The following is a 15,973-nucleotide window of genomic DNA, read 5'->3' as shown; positions in this document are numbered from 1 at the left end:
AATCCATTTAGTATAAGTCTCAAAGTTATGTCTTGAAAAATCCGTTTTAAAAAAAAACTATGGATACAAATATTTCCCTTAATAACACGTCCTTGTTGCTGTTGTCCGAAGAGTCATTCCGCTTTTCTGCAGGTTGTCAGACGCACTTGGTTCCTTTTGAACTGAGCTTTCTCCGTTCACCTTACCTAACTACCGGTGACTACTAGCTGTGTTTTGAGTGAGTATTGCAAACATTTTCAAGCTCTTTTTTGCCGTTTACATGTAAATATGCCGGAGCATCATTACGACACAGGCGCCTCGAGTTTGTATGTTGCTCGCTAGCTATCGTAAAACAATATCAACAAAGGTGGCTGGTCAATGAGCACGCCCGCAAGAGGCACTCGGCTGTCGATCAAACGTTAATCAAGGAAAGCGCCTAACCTGTTTTGTATGTTTTCCACGCAAAAGCTGATGTTCAAACTGGAAGAATGGAGGCTCCATGTCGGCTTGCTTGTCGTCTACCTGCACATTTTGACGCCAACATATACACTTTTTTTTCCCTATGTAGTATTCTGCCTTCGGTGATTAGGGAAGGTCAAAACACCGGCACAGTCTAAATGACACGTTATATTATTTTCTAAAATTGATTTAATCCGTGCTTTGAGTTATTTGACAGTTGCTCGGTAAATTAGATAGTGGGAAACAGCAGATCTGCCACAGCAGTTTCAGAAGTTGTGGTCAAAAGACTTCCCACGCAAAGGAATAAGTGGGGTGGGCGCAGAACATATTTCCAGCAGAGGGCGCTAATCCGCTGTAGTTCAGGTTTCTATGACTTTCGGTCATTTGACAGTGTGCGATATTCTAGCAATTGTCAACAAGTTATTTTGCAGCTTATTTTGTGATTCATTTACCCATCCAAATTATGTCAATTGTAGATTTCCAAAATAGACATACAGATGCAAATAAATACCCTTTACAGGTCTTTCGTCCTTTAGTGCAAAATGAAATACTATTCTGCCAATTCAGTGGTCCCAGAGTTGCTTCTTGGTCATAATGGTGGTCCCTTGGACAAAATCAGTTGAAAACCCCCGGATAGCCAATGTTAAATAAAATGTTAAAAATAGGACCGTGTACCATTATAGCTGCCAAGGAAATAAAAATGATCAAATTAATTAAAAAAAAAAACAAATGGCTCGCAGGGGCTAGTTAGTTTCATTCAGCATTAAATCACTTAATTAACCAGAAACACTTCGTGATTAAAACCCTAGCAACTGATGGCACTGGAAGCATTTAAAATAAAATAAAATGTGGTATTCGTATTTGAAATTGTATTTTCACAAGCGGAGGTAAAGACATGATATTAGAGGAACAGTTTGTTGCCTTTTACAGTAGTTTGACCACTTTTGAACTACTCAGTATTTTGGCACATAAAGTCTTTTCAGTCTGAAACTTGGTTGAGATGCTCATTGCATGTTGGGTGTGGAGCTAATTGCTCACACAAATGCACACATTTGGGAATTCACACATTAAAAGTGAAACTATATCACTCTGTTCTCTTAATAGAATTAATTGATATGAATGAATAAAATGAATGGAAATACTTTTTGTGTCAATTAGTGCAATTCACGACTTTTTGTTTTGCTTGCTTGACACGAAAGTGGAGGTCTGGGCCCCAGAGGTGCAGCCGACAGCCTCGTGGTACATGCACAGCGGAAGAGACGGCAACTTGCAATTGGAACGTGTGAGTACGCAGTGTTGTGCTTGAGGAGCTGATGTGTGATGTCACAATGCACCATAGGGTGGTCGCGAGTGCAGCCACCTCTCCTGTCACTTCTAATGGTACACAAGTGCCACCAGACGGAAAGTGAGCACATCAAACCAGCTGACATCTCTGACTGGGCCAGGTACTGCAGAAGTTCATCAAACACCTCTAGACATGTTTTTAATGACATTGATACAAACAAAGTTAGTCAGAAATATACATTTGATTCAAATTTAACTTACTTGGTTTGCATCAGTGTCATTGAAAAACACATTCAAAAGTGTGTGATGAAGATGTTATGCAATACCTTGCACTCAGTTTTTGTTCCAGTGAAAGATGTGATGTCTGACTGGGCCAAAACCTGGTGCCAGGTACTGCACAAGTTCATCATCAAACACCTCTAGACATGTTTTTAATGACATTGATGCAAACCAAGTTAGTCAGAAATATACATTTGATTAATATTTATATATACACGTATATTTACATTCATATAGAATATACACATCCAATATTTTCAAATAAACTTTTAAATATTGCAAGAGGTTAAAATAGAAATATATTTTTACTTTGACCTATATGTGTTACAATATTTTTGATAAATATGAATGTAGTTTTTATTTTATTTTATATTTGAGTACATAAAGTTTTGCGAATGGGCGACCAAAAAGCTAACGTTGGTATTACAGCGCCACCTGTTGCTTCATTTGTTGTACGTTTACTGTAAATGTTCAATGTCTTTTTAAAAACATCTTTATTACTTTATTTTCTTATTACAGTGTTAAAAATGGTCCAAATAAACACAACCACCTGTTGGTTTAGTGTCTTCGTGGTAGTTGAATTTTTACTGTGTCTAGAAAAAAAAAAAAAAAAAAAACATTTTTACGAGTGAAGGTGATGATTCAAGTTGCAGTGAGCTATATCTACGACTGTTTGGATGTATGATGTCATGCAAGTTGTTGTGGGACCATTAAAAATGTATTTCCACAAGCTTATCTTGATTTGTTTTGATTAAAAGTTTACACACCCCTTTAAATGGCGACTTATTTTGATGAAAAAATGAAACATCAGAACTTTTTGGTGGGTTATCCAGCAGCTGCCATGCGATTTTTTTTTTTCTTCTTCTTCTTAGTAAGCAAGTAACACAGTTCAGCTCATTTTCCCAGATGGATGCGATTGGTTAGCATTCTTGTTTGTTTGTGGTTTTGTTCTCTCGGCGCCAGGCCTCCGAGGATGCCAGGCTGGAAGCTTTCCCACACTTGAGGTGGTGTGAAGGAACGTTGCCCGAAAGAAAATGACAAATGTTCTTGTTTACTGGCAAAATCTCACGTTCACTCTTGTTAAACCACAAAGTGGCACCTCAAAAAGGTCAAAAGGGCAGTTAGTCATCTGTTTATTTATTGTAATAATCTTTTATATTTTTATTATTATATTATTTCATTTTATTTGTTATTATTCTTATATTATCACATTATTATTTTTTATTTCATTATTTCTATTTATTGATTAATTATTTTTTTATTGCAGCATCAAGAATAACCCGAAGAGAACTACCCTATTTGTACAGGTATTAAAACTTTTGCATTTTTATTTTATTATTTGAGTATTACATTATTTCATATTTTTATTATTTCATGATCACATTATTGTTTTTTCATTTATTTATTAATATTATTTTATTGCAGCATCAAGAATAACCTGCATAGAACTAGCCTATTCGTACACGTAATGAATCTTTAGTTATTGTTGGCGGCGCCATATTTTTAAATGTTGAGGTAAATATAGTCAGAGGAGAAGATGTTCAGCTAATCAGACGGCCGCCTCTAAATTGCCCAACCCACCCCTGTGGACTTTGATGAGCATTTTCCGATTACCTCGTTAGCATTCAGGGAAAAGTCTCTAGATTAACAGAGACAAACATGCGCTTTCAAAGTATTTTTTTTTTTTTTTTTAAATTAAATCGCATTTTAATTGCCATGCTGTATAAATAAATGTGCTCATTAAGAAGATTTCAAAGATGACTCCAAGCCTGCTCATTAATGGCGCGTCACGCAATCTCCGGAAAAGACATTGTTGCGTAATGTCTGGCCATCCATGTATATGTATGAATGTAGCCTAGATACATGCGCACGCACGCACGCACGCACGCACGCACACACACGCAACACATTTACAAACAAAACTGTCACGGGTCATCACACTCGATCGATAATGTGCTTAAAAAAGGTGCCATCATACGAGGGCTAACAAACAACCTGCGGTGTTTTGGGGGCAGTGTTGAAGAAAGGAAGGATGGCACTGATCAATAATCAATCACCCCTATGTCTCATCATGTTCTCTTTGATAGACTGAAATCAATTTGAGAACAGGATCCAGCGGGACGTTGTACAGAACAGACCAGTTGAGAGCTAGTAACTGAATAAATGAATGAATGGAATAATAAATGGATGAATTGATGGAAAGGAGTGAGGAATGAATGAGGAGTTTAAATTTAAATTTATTGAAATGAAAAAGTGTGTTTATCCTCTTAAATTTCTTTCTTTTATTTTTATTTTTTTTAATTTTAGATTCTGATTCTCTGTTTCTGGAACAGTGACAAGAAATATATATTTTTTTCTTATTTATTTTTTTCTTTGATGCGGATTCTTTGTTTCTGGAACTGAGACAAGAAAAGTTCAATTCTATTCTATCAAGCTGCAAAATAATAGTATCTAAATAGTCTTTTTAGAACAAAAGAAATGGACGACAACAGAAACGATAGCCAATTATGTGAGCGTCTGACCTGCATGCGCATCCTGTGTGACGGCGGCGGGCGGTGAGGGGGCTGTGACGCGCAGTCGGAGCTCGTCGCATTTTCAACCGGCTTCTCAGTGGAGACCAAGCTTGCGTCTGCTTTGCGTCTTTCCTTCCCGTCATCTGCCCATGGACGTGGAGAGCAAAAGAACTTCACGTCAACTTGCACATTGAGGTAAGCTGGGAAAAAAAAGAAAAATACGCATGACACATTCTGTCTTAAGGAAATATGTCTGGAAAATGATGGCACCTTCCTTGCCAGCACTTTTTGCAAATCCTTGAAAGCTTTTAAAGATTGTGTGAAAGTAGCTCCGCCGGTGAAGTCCAAATGTCGGATTCTTGCTTTGAGTTTGGAGGTCCCGTGTTCAAACCCTCTGCTCACCTTGACCGCCTTGTTCATCGGCTCCTCAGCCTCAAAGTTTCACACAGATGGGTCCATTGGGGACCTCCGGTGCTGGAGTTTACTCGCGTTGACTTTGTAGCCTCTCAAACAACGCCGAATATCTTTAGTTACAGACTGACGTTATACGTTGCTTCGGCAGGCCAGCCGGCCGGCCGGCCGATAGGGTCGCCGCAACATGGACGCGGCAAATGAGGCACTGCGGCTGTCGGCACCCGAGTCCTACGCGAACTGCTGTTGGGCCAGCATGGGAACGGTGCCCGTTGAGAACCAGGCGGCCTATCCGGGCCTGGAGGACAGCACCCACCTGCCCTCCATCCGTGCGGCGCTCATCATGGCGTACGGCATCATCATCGCCCTGGGCGTGGTGGGCAACACCTTAGTGATCCACGTGGTGTTTCGTTTCCGCCGCCTGCGAACCGTCACCAACTTCTTCATCGCCAATTTGGCTCTGGCCGACCTCCTGGTGGCATCGCTCTGCTTACCGTTCACGTTGGCGTACACCCTCCGTGGCGAGTGGGCGTTCGGCCAGGCGCTGTGCTTCGCCCTGCCGTGCGCGCAGGGCGCCGCCGTGCACGTGTCCACCATCACGCTGAACGTTATTGCGGTGGACCGCCTCCGTAGCGTGGCATGTCGCCCGGATGGCGCGCCGCGGATGTCCCGACGGGCGTGCGCCGCTGTAGTGGCAATCACCTGGGTGGTCAGCGTGCTCTTCGCCAGCCCGCTGGCCATCTTCAGAGAGTACGCCACCTTCCACTTGACGCCCGGCAAGTCCATCCAGGTGTGTGCCGAGAAGTGGCCCGAGGGGAGCGGCAGCGCTCCCTACAGCCTGGCCATGTTGTTGCTGCAGTACGGCCTGCCGTTGGCTGTCAACACAGGAGCCTACGCGTGCATCTGGAGCAAGGTGAGATCATAGAAAGTTTTATACATCGAGCACCGCCTTACAAATATTTTGCTCTCCAAGTACTGCTGTAAAGACAAACATAAAAAAGAAAATAATATAGCGACTAGCTTTACTGTAACATTTTTTCCAGTAGTGGTAATCAGAGAAAGGCCCTATAGCTTAATCTAATAAAATAAATGTTGCTTTGCTGCCATCTTGTGGCACAGAGGAACTAAGAACCCTAAATTTCAATTTCAGGATGGTCCTAAAATGAACTCCAGAGTCCAGCTTCAAATAGTGCTTTGGAATACATGATGCTAAAAATGCTAATACCTTAATTTTTGTGTGTTCCTCGGAGCTAGCTGAACGCCAGCCGCCTGTCGCGCGCCCACCGCCGCCGCCGTAAGACCACCAAGATGCTGGTGACGGTAGTGGCCGTCTTTGGCGTCAGCTGGCTGCCGCTGCACGCCTTCCAGCTTGCCGTGGACATGGACGGCCGTGTGGTCTACATGGAGGACTTCAAGCTGCTCTTCAGCGCCTTCCACGTGGTGGCCATGTGCTCCACCTTCGTCAACCCCATTCTCTATGGCTGGATGAACAGCAACTACAGGAGTGCCTTCCTTGACGTCTGCATGTGCTACAGGCCCTTTAACATCCACAAAAAGATGAACAAAATGGCCCCTGCCCCAGCTTACAAGTTTTAAGATCCTACTTAGCATTAGCATCAAATTAGCTTCATGAATAAAAAAACTGAGAATTTGTCTTTGCAATTTTATTGAACACACTTATAATATGGTAAACAAAGGTCAAGGGTCAAACAAAGGGACAAACACTGCTTCTAGCCAAACCTCGATTAAATAGAATACACTCAAAAACATTTTATTTTTGGGCCATAAGCCCCAGACGGCGGCGGCGGATATATAGATAGATACTTTGATAGATAATTGTAATTCAAAATGTGGATAGATTTTACTTTATATACAGATATATGATTCTAATTCAAAAGGTAGAATTCAACAAAAACATTTTTTTTAGGAGTCATGGATAGATACATAGATACTTATACATATATAGATATTGTATAACACAAAAGGAATACCATTTTTTTTGCAGTTGTTTAACTGGATAGCTGCTGTAATTTTTTTTTTTTTTTTAGGGGCCATAAGCCCCAGACGGCGGCGGCGGATATATAGATAGATACTTGGTATATATAGAGATATAATTATAATTCAAAATGTAGAATTCAAAACAGGGCACTCAAAGAAATTTTTTTTTTGAGCCATAAGCCCCAGACGGTGGCAGTGGATAGATATTTACTTTATATATAGATACATGATTATAATTCAAAAGGTAGAATTCATAACAGGGCACTCAAAAACATTTTTCTCCAGATGGCGGCGGTGGATAGATACTTATACATATATAGATATTGTATAACACAAAAGGAATACCATTTTTTTTCCTAGATTTTTTTGCAGGTGATTAACTGGATAGTTGCTATAATTTTTTTTATTTTTTTATTATTTTTTTTTAGGGGCCATAAGCCTCAGACGGCGGCGGCGGATATATAGATACTTTGTATATATAGATATAATTATAATTCAAAATGTAGAATTCAAAACAGGGCACTCAAAGACATTTTTTTTTAGGAGCCATAAGCCCCAGATGGTGGCAGTGGATAGATATCTACTTTATAGATATATGATTATAATTCAAAAGGTAGAATTCAAAACAGGGCACTCAAAAACATTTTTTTTTTAGGAGCCATAAGCTCCAGATGGCGGCGGTGGATAGATACATAGATACTTTATACATATATCGATATTGTATAACACAAAAGGATTATCATTTTTTTTCTAGATTTTTTTGCAGTTGGTTAACTGGATAGCTGCTGTAATTTTTTTATTTTTTTTTTAAATTTTTTTTTAAGGGCCATAAGCCCCAGACGGCGGCGGCGGATATATAGATAGATACTTTGTATATATAGAGATATAATTATAATTCTAAATTTGGAATTCAAAATTTGGAATTCTATCTACTGCCACCGTGTAGATAGATATTTACTTTATATATAGATATAAAATTATAATTCAAAAGGTAGAATTCAAAACAGGTCACTCAAAAACATTTTTTTTTAGGAGCCATAAGCTCCAGATGGCGGTGGTGGATAGATACATAGATACTTTATACATATATAGATATTGTATAACACAAAAGGAATACCTTTTTTTTTTTTTCTAGATTTTTTTGGAGTTGGTTAACTGGATAGCTGCTGTAATTTTTTTTCTTTTTTTTTTTTCTCCTCACTCGCTTTTCTCCTGAACGTCAGTAAGTGCTTTGAGGTGTCAAGAAAACATGCACAAACTTAGCTTATCGGGCAGCGCACGGTACGAGACCGCCGCTGTTGGGTTGTCGTAGTTTTTGCGGCTCAGACGGGCGGCGCCGTCGCCAGGCGGACGACCTTCAGCGACACGTCGCCATGCAGTCGCAGCAGCCTGATGTCTGCCAGTCGGACGTCGCGCTGGTAGGCGTAGTGCAGCCGGTGGCCCCCGGCCAAAACGCGGAAGACGTGCTGGTTGCAGCTGATGACGATCTGAACGAGAGAGGCAATTAGGCGGGGGGCGCTGGCGAGTGCGCGGCATGGAGCGTTACCTTGAAGTCCACTCCAGGTTGCAGGGGGATACGGGCAACGCGCAGCTGGTTTAGCTGCTGCTGGTCCTGGTCACTGTCCAGTTGGGAGCTCAGCGTGACGGTTTGGGTCTCGGCATCCAGCTTGAGCTGCAGGATGGTTTGGTCGTCGGCGTTGAGCAAGCTGGCTTGGAAGCTGCGAGCGAGACACACACACACACAGGCGTTGGCGCTTTGCCCAAACGATTGCCTTATTTACCCTGGTGTACCTCTTGGCCTTCTCGTTGCCCTGCCCTTTGATGGTGATGGTACTTCCCACCTGAAGACCTTTGATCATTTCCAGGAGAAGGTCTTTGCACTGCATTGGGCATACGCAACGGTATATATTGCAATCCACGCATTTGGCCACAGGATCAAGAAGCAAGCAGCTCAAGCGTAGGTGTCAAACTCCCAAATCAGGCCCGACATGTCAACTCCCATGATTTTTGCCAAAACCAATGTTGTGTTTATTCATCCTTTCCGTAGTCATTTGAACAATAACTGAAGACAATATTTCATATAAAACACGGCCCTCTGAGGGATGCCGCAAGGACAAAGTGGCTCGTGATAAAAAGGAGTTTGACAACCCTGGGCTAAAGCGTTTGCGTGTCACTCACAGTTCCGGTCGACACCATGGACAAGGCCTTGGAATCGTCGCTTTCCGTCTCGGGCTCTCCAGCGGCGATGGCGTAATGCGCTTTGGGCATCTTGCACACAAAGCGATTGAGCTGCGTGCACAACATCCGCATCCAGCGTCCCGTCTGAAAGACAAAGGGGGTAGGCGTGTGGGTGGCTGCCGGTGGGGGCGTAGCCGTGCATGCCTGCAAGCTCACCTGGTAAGCCGCCGCCACGCAGTTGTCGTCCAAGGGGAGCTCGTTGTTGGGCTCTCCGGCAGCCCAGAAGGTCAAGGTCACAGGGCGGTGGTCTGACCACATGAACATGCCGGGAACAGCCAGGTCATTGAGTCCGGTCCACGTGTCGCTGTCATCTGCAGAGGAAGGGCGAGACGTCACATCTCCGAACATACGAGGCGAGGCGAGGCAGCGTACCAAAGTACAAAGTCGTCTTCAGCCACTCCTGCTCCACTAGGGAACCCACGGACACCAGCTGGGCGCCAAAAGTCCCGCAGGCGTGCTGAGCGTCAGTCCAGGTCTTCTTGTCCTCAAAAATGCTGTAGCAAAAGCCGGCAAACTCCTCCCACTCAGGTCCCAAGCATCTCATCTCTGCCCATGAGACGTCGCCAGGTGTCACGCACACATTTGACGCCACGGCGCTTCGGCAACTCACCTCCGTCGGCAAACGTGAACGTCAAAGGCCCGTCTTGGTTCAATCTGCGGATCGACGCCGGCGCTCGCGTTAAGCCGGCGTCTGTCATCAGAGCGCGCGCTGATAGCGGGCCACTCACTGTTTGGAGGGGATTCCGTTCTGTTCGGATGCTTTGAAGATCTTCTGCGCCGGCGCTTTCAGCAAGATGCACTTTCCTCCAGTCTTGTCAGCGACGACGCCGGCGTGAATGGCGGCGGCGCAGATGTGAGACTCCTGCGCTCACGCAAGGCGCCGCGTCAGAGGAGGGCGAGCGGCGGGCGGCGCCGTCACGTACCTCTTTGTACACCCACGTGCCGTAGACTTGGGGGTCCAACTTGGCGCAACCCGGCGGACAGAAGACCCTGCGGACGACACGGCCGTTGCGAGACTCGCACTTGATTGGAAAGCTCGGACGCGCTGCGACCACTCACGTAGTGGGCTGCTTGTCCAAGGCGACATTGACGAACTGCTCGTCGCAGCCGATCACATCTGCGGACGCGAGAGTCACAGTTGGTTTTGACGGTGAGCGCGGCGCCGGCAGCTCGCTTACTGTCAAGCGTGCATCCCAAGACGTCAAAGCGGAGGCCGACGTTCCATTGGTGATCCAGTGGCAGGATGCGGATGAACTGGGCTAGCACGGGCTCCATCAGGGTCTGAGTCGCTCCGGGGGAAAGCTGGCGAGAAAGACAAGAGTGAGAGAGCGAGCGAGAGAGAGACGGAGACAGACAGAAGAGAGATGGAGAGAAAGAAAGAGAAAGAGGAAAAGAGAGAAAGAGAGCAAGGGAAAGAGGCAGGAGAGAGACGGAGCAAGAAAAAGAGAGAAAGAGAAATGGAGAGGGAGAAAGAGAAAAGGAGAGAGGAAAAAGAGGGAAAGAGAGAAGCGACAGGAGAGAGACGGAGCGAGAAAAAGAGCGGAAGAGAAAAGAAGAGAAGGAGAAAGAGAAAAGGAGAAGTGAGAGAGGAGAGAGAGAGGAAAAAGAGAAAAAAAAGAAAGACAAGAAAGAAAGACAGTGGACAGAGAGTGGAGCAAGTTGGCCCACGGCTGCCCACTCACGATCTGGGAGTGGTCGGTCCAGTCCTTGCCATCCAAACTATGGGTCATCTTAAACCTGGACCAGTGCCTGGAGGAGGCCCAAGGACACATCTGGATCTCCATCCCGGTCACCTTTTTCATCTCGCCTAAGTCCACCTCGATCCAGCTGTCTATAGCTGAGGGAAGGAAGGAGAAGCCAGATAGTGCGTGTGTGTACACACACTGTGTGTGTGTGTGTGTGTGTGTGTGTGTGTGTGTGTGTGAGCGGTGGTGTCAGAGTTCTCCACGTACGCTTCAACGGTTTCCAGCAGCTTTTCCCATTGAGGCAAGCCTTGTCGGGCCCGAAGCCGCTCAATGAGGAGGAGGCTCTCAGCCTCAACTTTTTCAGGCTGCCTTGGGTGTTGCCTAAACTGTGAAAACACTCTTTGGACAACGAAAAATGTTATTCAGGACCTCATAGCTGGTTAACTGGTTTGTGCATTGACACACCCGCAGCAGTAAAGGCAGCGCGGCACACAACAATTCATTTGGCATCGACGAGACGCCACCTACCGTCCGTTTCGCAGGTGTAGACCATCTGGAGGTATTTGGAGACCTCGGGGCAGGGGTCCTCCTTCATGGGCTTGACGAGGCACTGGTGGTAGTTGTCGCACTCTTTCCTGTAGTGAAGGAGGGCACCTTCCACCGTACATTTGGCTGCGAGAGGGCACCAAGTTGACACGTCAGCTAAAGGACGGCCGACAGTCGGCGGGGCCTCCTACCGTCTGAGCCGCGTTGGGCCGAGCAGACGTTGCTGCTCCTCCGTCCGTAGAAGGCCGACTGGATGCGCATGACTCTGTCTTCGGGGCAAATGGCTCGGTTGTCGGCGTTCTCACATATCTCTTGCTTGAGGAAACCTGCGGGCGGGCGGGCGGGCGGGCGGGCGGGGGCGAGGCAGGGCAGGTTAATTAGTTTTGGCGGACCATCTTTGCAAGCGGCAATTTCTTACCGGCGTGAGGCAGCGGAGCTTGTTGCGCTGTCGCCGCTGCAAGACCAAAGGCAAACGTCAGCACGCCTTGAGATAGAGGGTCGCGGCCCGTCCTGTCCCACCCTGCCCCGCCCTCCTACCTCTTCTCTTGCAGATGTAGCCTCTCTTGATCTCGCACACGTCAAATTTCCAGTCGCCGTTGTCAATGAGAAAGGAAAGGCAGCCTCCCCCAACTTTGTCGTCATGGTGACCTGCAAGGGGGCCAACAGAGACTAAGCGCTAAGTTCCTGAATGGGGAAATGAGCGTGGCTCGCCACAAACCGGCGCTCAGGTGGACGTAGCTGAACGGGGAGCCGTCGGCCCACCGGCCGCCGCTTTCGGCGAAGGGGGCGTCGGCGCCCAGCCACAGGGAGGGAGTGGTGAGCACGGCCTTGCTGTGACCTTTGGATCAAAGTTTCCACATGGTAGCGCCAAAACACAAGTGCGGACATTAAGACTGCACACACACACACACACACACCGTGCACAAAAGCCTGCTCGTGAGAGTCCGTGATAGTGAGCAGATGGGCATCGTGGAGGTTGCAGTCGTCGCGCGCCTCCTTCCAGCTTTTGAGCCCGTTCCCTCTCATCAGGTAGCAGAAGTCGTTGGCGGGGTTGTCCAGCCACTCCCAGCCGCATTTGTCGCTCCAGCCTGCAAGGCACAAGTGGTGAGAATGGTCGCGGATGGCGGGAACGCGTGCCGCCGGCCCCTGACCCACCTGGGAGCGGTGGAGGAGGACTGGTGGACTTGGCTGCGAGGGAGTGCAAATGAGAACAAGCATGAACGTATACAAAAAGTGCCCGGTGGTGACGGCGCGCGGCCTGCGCACCTTTTTGACAGATGTATTCATGTTTGCCTTCGGAGGTATAGATATATCCAACGTTCGACAGACCACAGCAGGTATCGGAGTATGGATTACCGTGGTGCCACAAGATTAAGTCCTGTGGACGACATTGGTGACGTGCTCAGCGCATTGCCCTTGTGCTTTCCCCCACTCTCTCGATAACATTCTACTACTACTGTCATCTCGCAATTTGGCCAAAGGTTTCTTCTGAAAGGTGAACATTGAAAATAAGGTCGGAACAGTTTGTAAGCGTTTCACTTCGCTTATTGGGACTTTATTCTTGCCCCAAACTTACTGTGTGTGTTACTTACTGAAGATGTTTTGTCAGTCCACTCAAACCCATTCGATGTTTTGTGCAGTCCCAGCCAAGGAAACAAGGATGCGTGAGCTTGCAGAGGGAGAACTCAGCTTTAATGCAAGAAGAGCACCCAAAACGTGATGATGGGCCTTGGTGCTCACCACGCATCCATTTGCCGTCTTCCCGTGAGTGAAGGCTTGCCAGGTGACCTCCCCGCAAGACGCAGTCATCCTCAGCTGCCTGCCACGTTTTCTTTGTCTCCTCAAAGTAGTGGTAGCAAAAGGGGCCGTGGAGCAAGTCGCCGGGGTCGCAGGCAGAAGCTGAAGGCCCAAAGTAAGATTGAGGAGAAACCTGTGACAGGGCGGCCAAGGTGCAGAAAGAAGCCACTCACTTTGCACCGGAGAGAGAGCCAAACCGTCGGCCTTCTTGGAGCACGGTTGTCCGTCCGGGCAACCTGCGTGCGGGAAGACAACGTGACGGGCGGCGCTCCTCTCCTCGACATGACCGACGACGAGCGGCTTACCGTCGGGCGAGCGTTTGCACATGTACGCCAGGGAGGACTCGCACAAGCCGGTTCTCCACTTGCCGCGCTGGTATATGTTAAACGATAATGGCTGGATGTAGGCGCAGGACTCCAATGTGGTGCTGTCGGGGTTGGGGGGCAGCGACAACAATGCTGTCTGTCAGGCTTTTGTTGCGCGAGCTTGCTCCACAATGTGACTTTCTTACTTTACGGCTTGATCGGCACCCCAGTTGGTGTAGATCAGCGGTGTGTCGTCGGACCATTTCGGCTCCTTGCCTGACATTCGACGACACAACTTATGGCCGCATTCCTGCGGAGGAGACCAATCGCGGTTGTCAACCCAGCACAGCCCCTCCTCACATTTAAACTCACCAGGTTGGCGAGTCCGATCCAGAACTGGTTGTTCCCCATTTTGCCCTTCACAAAATCTTCCTCGGCCAATGAGTTGAAGGAGACCAGGTCGCCGCCCTCCAGGGCGCAGTGTAAACGGGCCCCCAGCCAACCGTTGGTGGCTGACATCTTCTTGTAGCAGCTGGAGCCGAACGCCTCCCATCCGGAATCGCACGAAATGTCTGTCGAGGGAGGGCACATTTGGCTGGCTGTTCAGTCTGACACATCAGCGCCTGAAAACGGCGCCCTCGCGTGGTCGCAGGGGAGTAACGCATTCACAAGTGCTCACTCGGATGCTACGAATGTGTGTCTGCGTGTCAAAAGAAAAACTTTCAAGTTAAGCTAGTCAACTCACCCGCGATTTGCCTATTAATAGAGCGCCTTTTTTTTTTTTAAACCAAAACACGGCGGCGCTTTTACCTTTTATTGAAGGACAACAAAAAGTAACGGCAGGAAAATATGAACGAGCTCTTGCGTGTCGGACGCAACAGACAACTTGAATCGTCTTTCCCGCAAAGCATTGCAGAGTAGAAGCATTGTTTTGTGTAGCAGCGCTGAACAGTTGAGACGGTAAAAAATAAATTGAAAAAAATGTGCACGGGTGCTAGCTGCGCTCGACTCCTCTCCGAAGGCGCCACACTTTCAAACGTTACTTTTTTCCCCCTCCAAGTTATTTTATCCAAATTGGCGCCTTCAATTCTTATTTTTTTCTCTTCAAACATTCAAATTACCTCCACAAAGCGTAATCCAGGCGCACAACGTCAGTGTCAATGCCACCACAAGGGTGGGGATGCTCATGATGTCCAATCGGGCAGCCTGGCCCACGCAGACAGAATCTGAAGCAGAAAATGAAGCAGAAGAGGGAGTTGAAGAAGAACTTGAAGTTGATGCTGAAAATGAAGCAGAAGAGGGAGTTGAAGGAGAACTTGAAGTTGAGCAGAACTTGAAGCCGAAACTGAAGTTGAAGGAGAATCAAGGCTCTGAAGCAGCGCCGGGTATTATTCAGGTCTCTGCAAATGGGCCAGTGGTGAGTAGATGCGGGTCAGGGGTACCTGGTCGGCTTATAAAGTCGAGCAGGTAAGCTCACGCGCAGTCGCGCACCGAAGCTCAAAGGTGACGCAGCGGAACGCGGTGCCCCATGCAACAGCTTCTGTCGCCCTTTAACAAAACACCCGCAAGCCGTGGATCAGGACTTTATGATGTAATTTTAAAGCTTTGACCGAGAGCGGCGCCTCGCTCGCCCCGTTTTCATCACGGCTTTCAACGAAGGCGCAGAGTGTGCGAGCATTTTTGGTGGCAAAAAGATTTGCGCTGATCCAGTCCTGTCCCGAATACAACCAAAGTTTCAATGCCAGACACGCAATTCACATAGTGCGACCTATACACCACTGCAAGGTTCAGAAACGTATGAAAATTAAGTTAAATCAAAGGTTTAGAAATGTATCAAAACAAAGCTGATTAGTTAAAATATACACTACCGTTCAAAAGTTTGGGGTCACCCAAACAATTTTATGTTTTCCATGAAAAGTCACACTTATTCACCACCAAACGTTGCAAAATGAATAGAAAATATAGTCAAGACATTGACAAGGTTAGAAATAATGATTTGCATATGAAATAAGATTTTTTTTTACATCAAACTTTGCTTTCGTCAAAGAATCCTCCATTTGCAGCAATTACGGCATTGCAGACCTTTGGCATTCGAGCTGTTAATTTGTTGAGGTAATGTGGAGAAATTGCACCCCACGCTTCCAGAAGCAGCTCCCACAAGTTGGATTGGTTGGATGGGCACTTCGCGTACCATACGGTCAAGCTGCTCCCACAACAGCTCAATGGGGTTCAGATCTGGTGACTGCGCTGGCCACTCTATTACCGATAGAATACCAGCTGCCTGCTTCTGCTCTAAATAGTTCTCGCACAATTTGGAGGTGTGTTTGGACTCATTGTCCTGTTGTAGGATGAAATTGGCTCCAATCAAGCGCTGTCCACTGGGTATGGCATGGCGTTGCAAAATGGAGTGATAGCCTTCCTTATTCAGAATCCCTTTTACCCTGTACAAATCTCCCACCTTACCAGCACCAAAGCAACC

The 15,973-nt window shown here is 46.8% G+C and overlaps 2 protein-coding genes and 1 long non-coding RNA gene across 4 annotated transcripts; 2 read left to right on the top strand and 1 right to left on the bottom strand.

Moving 5' to 3' along the window:
* The first annotated feature begins 111 nt into the window (after positions 1 to 111).
* Positions 112 to 1,979, top strand: LOC148381879 (uncharacterized). The gene is made up of 3 exons (XR_015854425.1): positions 112 to 217; positions 1,638 to 1,720; positions 1,778 to 1,979. It is a non-coding gene; the product is annotated as an uncharacterized LOC148381879 (long non-coding RNA).
* A 2,588-nt stretch (positions 1,980 to 4,567) lies between these two features.
* On the top strand, positions 4,568 to 6,576 carry LOC148381878 (neuropeptide Y receptor type 2-like). Its single transcript, XM_088362240.1, has 3 exons — positions 4,568 to 4,709; positions 5,077 to 5,838; positions 6,180 to 6,576. The coding sequence occupies exons 2-3, from the start codon at positions 5,113 to 5,115 to the stop codon at positions 6,519 to 6,521; spliced, it is 1,068 nt and encodes a 355-aa protein (XP_088218366.1). The 5' UTR covers positions 4,568 to 4,709; positions 5,077 to 5,112; the 3' UTR covers positions 6,522 to 6,576.
* Positions 6,575 to 15,087, bottom strand: LOC148381877 (C-type mannose receptor 2-like). 2 transcript variants are annotated; one of them, XM_088362229.1, is made up of 29 exons: positions 14,937 to 15,087; positions 14,616 to 14,720; positions 13,867 to 14,066; positions 13,701 to 13,804; positions 13,495 to 13,616; positions 13,363 to 13,425; positions 13,133 to 13,291; positions 12,985 to 13,061; positions 12,659 to 12,770; positions 12,548 to 12,580; positions 12,310 to 12,480; positions 12,111 to 12,230; positions 11,930 to 12,040; positions 11,811 to 11,846; positions 11,584 to 11,718; positions 11,375 to 11,518; positions 11,114 to 11,245; positions 10,844 to 10,998; positions 10,340 to 10,463; positions 10,221 to 10,278; positions 10,085 to 10,151; positions 9,890 to 10,023; positions 9,772 to 9,815; positions 9,534 to 9,707; positions 9,318 to 9,472; positions 9,102 to 9,245; positions 8,715 to 8,803; positions 8,470 to 8,641; positions 6,575 to 8,410 (listed from the first exon to the last, which is right to left on the bottom strand). In XM_088362229.1, exons 2-29 carry the CDS (start codon positions 14,680 to 14,682, stop codon positions 8,246 to 8,248), a joined length of 3,267 nt encoding a protein of 1,088 aa, XP_088218355.1. In that variant the 5' UTR covers positions 14,683 to 14,720; positions 14,937 to 15,087; the 3' UTR covers positions 6,575 to 8,245. The 2 variants fall into 2 exon arrangements, with proteins under 2 accessions (XP_088218355.1, XP_088218354.1); XM_088362228.1 differs by lacking the exon at positions 14,937 to 15,087 and having other exon boundaries at positions 14,616 to 14,930.
* Between the last annotated feature and the right edge of the window lie 886 nt (positions 15,088 to 15,973).

The sequence above is a fragment of the Syngnathus floridae genome, chromosome 19 (genome assembly GCF_059516105.1).
Source record: "Syngnathus floridae isolate MCC-2025c chromosome 19, RoL_Sflo_1.0, whole genome shotgun sequence".
NCBI classification, from domain to species: Eukaryota; Metazoa; Chordata; class Actinopteri; order Syngnathiformes; family Syngnathidae; genus Syngnathus; species Syngnathus floridae.
Note: the sequence above shows the minus strand (reverse complement) of the source record. Positions and strands in the feature narration are given on the sequence as shown.